The sequence below is a fragment of the Crinia signifera genome, chromosome 1 (genome assembly GCF_055691185.1).
Source record: "Crinia signifera chromosome 1, ASM5569118v1, whole genome shotgun sequence".
Lineage (NCBI taxonomy): Eukaryota > Metazoa > Chordata > Amphibia > Anura > Myobatrachidae > Crinia > Crinia signifera.
The window spans coordinates 178339918-178349770 of NC_139217.1; the positions used below are offsets into that span (position 1 = coordinate 178339918).

The window sequence follows — 9853 nt, forward strand, 5'->3', positions numbered from 1 at the left end:
GCCTTCATGTTTTCTGTTAAGCATTTTATTTTCATATATTTGGAAAAAATCTGGTCAACCTTTCATTTCTTCCAAGTTCATATCAACCTTTTGACCATGTTGACCTACTGTATTGCATGTTAACATTTTCCATGTTGACCTTTCGCCGCTGTCAACCTATTTCAAATTGACCTTTTGCTGTTGAACATTAAATTGCCTATCTAGATACTGTTCTTTCATCCAGAACCATATTTTCCTACAGTGAGAGGATCACATTACAAAGTGCAGTGGACTCAAAATATAGTTTCACTTTCACCAGATTTTCCTCAAGTGGAATCATTTAAAGGAAATGTTGCATAACCTGTACTTCCCCGTCTCCCACTTACTAGTGATGTAATTCAGCCTACTATATATATACACATAGTGTTATGCAGCTCCAGACACCAGTCTCAGATACCGCATTAGAAAGATCTCTACTTCAGCTGTCATCATGAACACACATTGTACTATAGTCATCGTATGTGTTCTCCTGCTCTCTGCTACACTTATACAGGGTACAGCCATTATTCCTATATCCTGCTTACTTACACTATCAGTCATTATGTACTGGGCATTGTATTAATATACTTATATATATATATATTTTTTTTCTATTTAGGGTTTGCTGCACCACGTGGGAACCGATGCAAATGTAAGAGCCTGTCTAAAAAGCTTAATGCTAAGAAGGTGATAAAGTTGGAAATTTTCCCACCAAGTTCTAAGTGTGATTCGATAGAATACGTGTAAGTAACTTATGTCTAGGTCAGCTCACTGACAAATATCATGTTATCATTTATGTAAATAATGTCAGTACTAATAGTTATGTCACTTAATTGCTATGATTACTGATGCAAAAGCTACATATAAGGTAAAGTTATACTGCAATTAAAATGAATAATATCAGGTCGTTCCTATATTTTATGTAACTCGTATTTATGTGACATCTGAATATATCATTTTACTGGTCTTTAGTTTTTAAAGTAAAGAAAAATGATGTTAAAATAAAATTTTAATTCATAAGCCAACCTATTTTGTCTCCTCTTAAAACTCTCAAGGGCATTATAAAGCATCATAAAATGCTTTTCCTACGATTAATTATATGATTTTTGATTATATTTATTATTTGCAGATCACTTAATTATTTGCTAAATGTTAGATGGCAAAATATTATTACACACTGCTGTATGTTTTCTAGTACTTGAGACTGAGACAGTTTCCAGGCAAGGGCATATAGACAGTGGGATCGATACTTAAAAAGGACTATATTAGATACTACTGATACTCATAAGTATAAAAATAAATAAATGTATACAATGAATGTATACAAATACACAGAAAAATGCTATGCTCAAGTATTCAGACTATTTCTGGTGGGATTGAATACCCCCCTTTATCAGGAATGTTAAAATCTGCTGCTTTGTTAGAGGAAACTAAACTAAGATCAAAGCAAAAAAAAAAAAGCAAATGCTGATAGTGTTTTCATAATAAACATTTATAAACATATTTCAAAATGACATAACATTACTGTACATACAAAAATATACTCTTATAATTTATCTGGGATTCAGAAAATGTAATGATAAAATCTAAACTAGATAAATGCAGATCCTTTCCAAAAATTAGACTATAAGAATTGGCTGGTGTGAAAAACACTGAACTATGCACATTAACCCTTTGGGTGCCAACATTGCTGTGAGAGATCCTTAAAATATCAGTTAAAAATGCCAGCGTCGCTCACAGCGACTGTTCTTTTAGTATAAATAAATACAAATACAGCTAAGTCGATTAATTGAAGTTTAGTTAAATATTACACCAAAAAACAGAACAGTTGCTGTGAGTGACGTTGGCAATTTTAGCGGATATTTTGAGGGTCTCTCACAGCAACGTTGGCACTCAAAGAGTTATTCTGATGTATATTGCAGTACTGCTGCAATTGCAATCAAATGCAAAATCAATCTGTAATTGCATCTTATTTGGATGACGTAGAGTTTTAGACAATACAAACTGCGTTCTCTTCTTAGGGGTAAATTTACTAAAGGTTATAAAATGTAAAAGAGTTGATGTTAGCAACCAATCAGATTCTATTATTTTTAGGATGCAATAGAGAAATGAAAGACATAATATGATTGGTTGCTATAGGCAACCTTACCTCTTTTTAGTTTCGAACCTTTAGTTTACCCTTGATATCCACATTTTATTCATATTTGGGTTTACAGAGATAACTCTGGTATTACATATCAAATACAGGATCTATCACTTCAATATTAATATACCGCTGCATCTACATACAGTACAATGCAGTTACAGAATGATTTTGCATGTGATTGCAGCAGTATTGTGAGAATAACACGTCTTGTTTTGTCCACTTAATGGCTACTTATATTTTGAGTACTAAATATATTCTGTGTTTTTATATACCTGTAAGAATAAAATAAGAGAGAATGGCAGCACTCACTTCCAAAAATTTGCAGGGGTAACAGTATAAAAAAAAAGTGGCTGTATAAACAAATAGGATAAGAAGAACCAACACTCACAACTGGTTAAAAAAAATGTATATGTATATTTTTAGTAGCAAGAGTCCAGCATTCACTTGAATTATGATCAAATTATTGGTCCAATTAGTGTTTGTTTTCTATATTCACTTACAATTTTTGGGGGGAGTATTAGTCATTTCTAAATGCTCACATACTTGTCATATGTATCCAGCTAATTACATATATTGGTTGTTCTGTTTTTTAATATATTATGAGGTTTTTTTTTCTTTCTTGAATCTATGACGGAGCCCTTTTCATACACAAAGCATCTGCTGTCTACCACTGTCATATTGTACATTACCTGGTGCTCTCTTTTTTTTTTTACTTATCTATATTTTAAGTTGACCTACCCGCTGAATCAACATTGTTTTTATTGCACATACATAAAGCTTCAATAACCTAAGCAATGTGATAACAGAGCATGTGTTGTGCAATAATAATTGTATTGTGCAAAGTTCACATATTATTAAAAAAATGAAAGTAATTGTCAGTGTGGCATGTATTTTCCTTTGTGTAAATACCGCTATGGGGGAATTCAAGTGCTGTGTGCACCTGCGGCGACTAGATGGCGCAATTTAAGTGTCGTTCTTTTGAGCGCATACAGCCACTGACATTGCGGTTATGTTGTTCTATCCGTTTGATGGGTTGGTCACTAGTATATAAATAATAATAAGCCTTGTCTCATTTTTTTACAGAGCTACTATAAAGGGATCCAAAAAAACTAAATGTGTTGATCCTAATATTAAACAAGTAAAGGCTATACTGAATGGAACACTTAAGTAAGTGTACTTTCTATGTTGATCAACAATGTATACCATTGTATTACATACTGCATGATAACCAATTAGAGAATCTTTGGTACTTGTTTCCTAGAACGGCCACAACGATTTAGATCGTTGTGGTCGTAAGATAAAAAATCGGATCGATCGCATCGCATGCGATTTGGTCGCATACGATGCGACCGATCCGATCGACCGATTTTTCACCCGATTTTTTTTTTTTTTCACCTGATTATTTTCAATTGCCCCCACAAATGTTACTAAGTGGGCTAGACCCCACGATAGACGTCAACCCGAAGCGTGGCGAGCGCAGCGAGCCCGCGAGGGGCGGCGGTGCGCGTCCTCCGACCTTTTCATTCCCCTACTATCCACTAGGGCGTGGAGTGAGAATAGAATAGTGTGGCGAGCGCAGCGAGCCACCGAGCCCGAAGCGTGGCGAGCGCAGCGAGCCCCGCGAGGGGACGCGTCTAACTTCACAGGTATACGCGTCCCCTCGCGGGGCTCGCTGCGCTCGCCACGCTTCGGGCTCGGTGGCTCGCTGCGCTCGCCACACTATTCTATTCTCACTCCACGCCCTAGTGGATAGTAGGGGAATGAAAAGGTCGGAGGACGCGCACCGCCGCCCCTCGCGGGCTCGCTGCGCTCGCCACGCTTCGGGTTGACGTCTATCGTGGGGTCATGGCGGGCACATAAAAAATGTGAAATGGGTCATATTGGCCCATTTCACCTTTTTTAACATTTTTCCCTATGTGAGATGGACTTAATCAAGTCCATCTCATCTTGTGCCATTATAATGGCACAAGACCGACAAGATCCTCCCGATTTCAATGTTAAAAGATTTTTTAACATTGAAGTCTATGGAAAAATCGGGTCAATCGGTCGGTCGCATCGCGGCCGATTTTAATTGGTCGCGACCGACCGATTGACCCGATTTCTGTCAATCAAAGTGAAAAAAGTGTCAAAAATCGGCCACATCGTGAGGATCGTGTCCCTTAATTAAGAGCCACGATCACTCACGATTGTGGCCGTTCTAGGAAACAAGTACCGAATCTTTTTATGTGACTGATGCTTTATACTGTAACAGATAGGGACAGAGGCGGCTCCTACATCTTTGAAGTAGGGGGGCTGCTGCCGCCTATGCTGTTTGAAGGTTAGGAGAGCCCCAGCACCTGTGCAATGGATTTGGCAGGTGCATAACTAGCGGAGGGGACTGCGCATGTGCAAAATACCAGCTTCTATGGAATGCAATGGCTGCAGCCAATAGAAGCCATGCAGGGAGTGGCTTCTTACAGGAAGTATGCTCTTTGTTAATCCTTACCTGGTCTGGCAGTCCCTGAGGGAGAAAACACCTCCAAATGGGACTACCCATCCTGCTTGTGACTGGCAGGTAGCACTTGCAATGGAAAGCCACTGCCAGTCATAGTGTAGCCACTGCAGTCATTTAGGGAGTGAATTTTTTCTTTATAAAGTATGCAGCTTTTCACACATCTTTTACATTTTTAACACCTTTAACTTTGAGTAGTTCATACTTGCCTACCCTCCTGGAATGGCCGTGAAGGTCCCAAAAATTGGGCTTCCCTCCCAGTCCCCCTGGAAGGGTGGGCAAGCCTTCCACATTTAGTATGCCCCCCTGCTGGATCGCGGCTCTTAAGGGGGACCTGAAGATCCGCAAATCACAGCATGTACTGTAATGCTCCAGCCCCGCGAAATGACTGGACAGGTGACATGTGTTGCAATAACTTACTGCATAGTATCAGTGCCAGATTAAGCCTTAGGGGGGCCCGGGGCACTTTAGACAGGGGGGCCCCCTTGCACTTGTCATTACTGGCCGCAAACTGCATAGGAGAATATTACAGTGTCAAAACACAGAGTAAAGGCAGTATAGACTTGGTCAATGGGTAACTGCAGGGGATATATACAGTAGATATAGATAGATATATATTTTATATATATATAGAGAGAGAGAGAGAGAGAGAGAGAGAGAGAGAGAGAGATGTGTGGTAAGTGGCACTCCTTTGGACTTCACAAAAATTACTATGCAGACGCAATCAGCTCCAACATTTCAGATTTTACTCAGTTTTCAATGATAGAACCAATTTTTTGAGTGCAGCACCTGGGCAGTTGTCATGTGTATCTTGGAGTGCCGGTAACCACGTATCTATTTATTTCTCTCTCTCTCTCTCTCTCTCTCTCTATATATATATATATATATATATATAGATATAGATATAGATATATATATCTATCTAGCCTGTGTTTGTCCCAGTGCTGCCTCTGATTAAAAACCCTCCCATGACTAGGCTGCTGCTGCTGTTCTCCATGGGCCTGATAAGCATGTAATGAGCTCCACCAATCAGAGCTCAGCACAAACGTCTCAGCCTCTGCCCTCTGGTGCAAAGTGTCATGGGACTTAGTCAACTCCCAGTAATGCACTGCACACTTGTGCAATCAGTATGCCTCGGCTCATGATGCTCAGCACGATTAATCATTGTCACATTGGCAGATAGGTGAAGCTGCAGCACTACCCCACTCCCATGCACAAAACCTTTTTTTGAAAAATACATGCCAACCACAAGGGGCCCCTAGCTAGAGGGGGGCCCAGGGGCACTGACCCCTTGTGCCCCCATTATAATCCGGCCCTGCATAGTATTGGTGCCTTTCAGTGGTGACTCCAGAGGTGGGGCTGCAGCATAATTCAAAATTCAAATTGGGGAGCCACAACCACTGCCATCAACTGCCATTCCTAACTGACTCAATGGCAGTGGGTATGACCCCCCGTTTGTATTTCGAACTGTGCTGCAGCTTGTCTTCTGGAGCCGCCACTTGTGTCTTTCCATTTAGAATTTCTTTACATGTTTTACCTGAGTGGGGTTATGTTAGTTCAAAACTGAAACACAATTAGAAAAGTTCCAGTCAACATTGCAATTTTCCCGGTATCCTGATTATAGGTGGACAATGTCGAGATCGAGAGTCAAAGTCTACTTATATATTGTCGACATAGTAATCATTACCCAATTTTCCCAGTTATTCCTCTTAGAAAAAACTAGACTAAAATAAGTGGACATTAAATCATTGTTATGCTCATTAATTAAAGTTGCAAACCCCCATATGCTGGGCATAGCTGGTTCGATATTAAACCTGACAGACATTTTATCTTACAGCCTGACGCCCATTAAATATCATTAGCCATATACTGTGAGATACCTCAGTGTATGGACCATACAATATCTGGGTAACACCACTGTGGTGAAAACATTTCCCTGTTCCTTGGCTGTGAAGGAGGAACAGGATTTGTTTCCCACTCAATAACATGTGAACAAAAACACATAATTAATATGTAAATAAGCATTCACCACTAGTATTTCCATTATGTGTAGAATATTTGTGTAATAGTCTTGGCTAATAATAATATCCATTGCTTTTTCTTTCTTTAGGAACAACAAAAAGATTGAAGTGACCAGACACTAACTGGAAACAAGCTGAGTTTCCATGAGGGAATAATCTCTGAACATGTCCTGCAAGATTATGGAAACATGTACACAGTAGGGGTATATGGATGTAAAGTGTATTAAAAAGTACATATTTGGGGAGGTTAAAACCTGAGGCAAATTTTTGGCTAAAACTCCTGCAGTATTTAATTAAATAGCCTTTTTCCTGTCATGGAAACCCACTGATTCCATGTAGTAGTAGTTCGTTTATTTATAAGTCACCACAAAGTGTCCGCAGCACCGTACATAGCATGCAAACTGTTGAATCATTGGGTTTTGACTTCATTTTTGATGTTTTTACTCAGACTTTGGCTAGGATGTAATGCTGCCTGAGTTCAGTGACCCCGTGGGATGCCGGATGATCTCAGATGTTTTTTTTGAAGGGGCAATCATTTAGAAGGCATGGTTTTGCTTTGTAAGTGAATGTCCCTTTCAAAAAAACATCCAGGATTGTCCGGCATCCGGCACAGCCGCCGACCTCAGGCATCATTACAAATGGCTCTTTACCTCACAATACATGGAGCTGCCAGGTTCTGTCTGATATCGGGCATTCACAAGCCGGGTAATCTCCACTAATTGGATCAATCTGGTAAATATTTATCAGATGTGGTATGGTGGCTGACAGTAAGGATTTTGATGGTTATTAGACTGATGCCGGAATCCCGACTACCGGTACTACGACAGTGGTGTGAGCACAAAGAAGCCCCTTGCAGGCTTGGTGGCTCCGTATGCTCCCCACAGGTTATATTCTCCCTCTATGGGGGTCTGGCTTTTAACAGTTCGGATTCCGACGTTGGTCTACTGACCGTTGGAATCCCAACTGTCAGGAGGTCATCCGGCACCCATATCTATCTACTGTTATCTGAATTAATTCTGTAGGAAAACAGGCTGTACATTTTGTATATTTATGTAAAAAGGGGCATGGCCTAACATTATACCACACACCATAAAGCTCATTGCACATTTTAGCGAACTTTGTAATACCATTTACACATAAAGCCACATGCTCTAATGCCAACTACACATAAGGCCACACATGATGCCCATTGCATGCTATATAACAAACCGTAATTTAGGCTCCTAAACATCAGTTGATTGCTGTACATGTTTTAATTAGAGATGTGCAGACTCGTATTCCGGAGATCCGAGCCCCCACGGACGTCATCATTCCGAGCCTGATTCCGAGCAGCGCTCGGAGATTGCCGCCTGACTCGGGTCCAGTGACGTGCGGTGAGGACATTGCCTGGGGAGGCACTCACCTCACCGCGGGCACCGGCAGAAGGGGGTACTTGCGTCAGCCTTCCCCCCTGTCTCCGTCCCTGTCCCCGCACTGCCGTGGTCGGGCACAGGCAGCAGGGGGTACATGTGGGAGCCTCCCCCCCCCCTACTGCCGCGAGCGGGCACAAGCAGCAGCGCAGTGGGTACATGCGGCAGCCTCTCCCCCCCCCCCGCACTGCCGCGGTCGGGCACGGCACAGCACAGGCCTCTTCCCCCCCCCTCCCCTCCCCTCCCGGGGCGGACTCACCTGTCCTCTCGGCTGTGGCTTTCTCCCAGCAGCGCCGGACTCCCCGCTGGCCGCGCTGCTGCATCCTCTGCCCTGCATGTGTGATAGGACAGCGGATCCAGCACTGGCCCAATCACATCTGGGGGCGTGCATTCACACTGGTGCCCCTGTCATTGCGGCACCAGTATAAGTGCCGCTTCCCCATTCATTTTCAATGGGCTTTTACAGCCCATTGCTGCACCCTGCCTCCTGCCCTCCCCTACCCGCCCCACGCTGCCCGCAGTTTTAATGTAACAGCGGGAGGCACCTCTCCCGCTGCCTCCCACCCTCACATGCAGCAGTGTAAGAGGGTGGGAGGCAGCTGGAGAGGTAGAAATTATGAAAATAATAAAAGAAGATATATAAATATATCTTCTTTTTATTATTTTCATCATTATGACAGGGGAGGCTCTGCCTCCCCTGACTGCACGTCCCTGCTCGGGTCCGTCCTCGTGGTCAGAACGTCATCTCCCGGCGCCGGATTTCTCGAGGCTTTAAAAGCGGCTGCCGCGCCCGCCATCTTCACTCCAGTCAAGTAGTGGGTTGGGAGATGGTGTGTTGGTGCTGCTTCTGGGGCTATACTTGAGCTTGACCTTGAGCGCAATATTTTTCAATCGTTGTGCTGTCTCTCAGTGCTGCTGTGTAGTCTAACTGTGTACTTGTAGTACTACTGTCTCCTCTGTGCGGTCTACCTCTGGTGTGCTGTGCTGTAATTAATTATTTTATTCGCTGGGGCTGTCTCCCTCAGTGCTGCTGTGTACTCTGTTCTCCTCTCTGCTTAGGAGAACAGTCTAACTGTGTACCTGTAGTACTACTGTCTCCTCTGTGCTGGGGCCTACATCTGGTGCTGTGCTGTGCTGTGCCTGTAATATTATATTATATATTAATAATTAATTAATTATATTATATATATAGTCCACTGGTGCTGCCTGCACTGAATCTGCCAGTATTATTTAGTTATTCAGCCCACTGTTGCCACTGGCAGTGCTTCTGCCTACCTAGTGTACCTACCTGGTACATACTAGGCTGCTATATCTAATTTAATTCAAAAATAATACTTGTGCTGTGTGGGACTGTAAAAAATAATTCCATGCTGCTGGTGCACTGACATGTGCCACTGAGTGCCACTGCCAAGCAGTACCTAATATAAAATTAATTATTATATAAATTCTGCTGGTGCACGGCATAAAGCTACTGGTGGTGTGTAATATAACTACCTTTTGAGGTGACCACTGGCAGTGCTACTGCCTGCCTGCCTACCTACCTAGTATTTTCTCTACCTACTAGGCTGCTATATTATTAATAATTAATTGAATTATATATAGTCCACTGGTGCTGCCTGCACTGAATACTGTGAATAGAGGTTGCCACTATTATTTACTCAGTCCACTGTTGCCACTGGCAGTGCTACTGCCTAAGTGTACCTACCTAGTAGTACAACTACATACTAGGCTGCTATATCTAATTTAATAAAAAAATAATACTTGTGCT

At 42.1% G+C, this 9853-nt stretch overlaps 1 protein-coding gene across 1 annotated transcript; it reads left to right on the forward strand.

Annotated features, from left to right (window-relative positions):
- The first annotated feature begins 412 nt into the window (after positions 1-412).
- Positions 413-9465, forward strand: LOC146026865 (C-X-C motif chemokine 10-like). Its single transcript, XM_083157918.1, has 4 exons — positions 413-533; positions 638-761; positions 3248-3331; positions 6766-9465. The coding sequence occupies exons 1-4, from the start codon at positions 470-472 to the stop codon at positions 6797-6799; spliced, it is 306 nt and encodes a 101-aa protein (XP_083014044.1). The 5' UTR covers positions 413-469; the 3' UTR covers positions 6800-9465.
- Positions 9466-9853: the final 388 nt, after the last annotated feature.

What these genes read in the sequence shown, in the direction of transcription:
- LOC146026865 (XM_083157918.1), top strand. Translation starts at nt 470, where the DNA reads ATGAACACACATTGTACTATAGTCATCGTATGTGTTCTCCTGCTCTCT. An exon ending in CTCTGCTACACTTATACAGG is followed by an intron (nt 534 to 637) that starts GTACAGCCATTA and finishes TTTTCTATTTAG; the next exon opens with GGTTTGCTGCACCACGTGGG. An exon ending in TGTGATTCGATAGAATACGT is followed by an intron (nt 762 to 3,247) that starts GTAAGTAACTTA and finishes ATTTTTTTACAG; the next exon opens with AGCTACTATAAAGGGATCCA.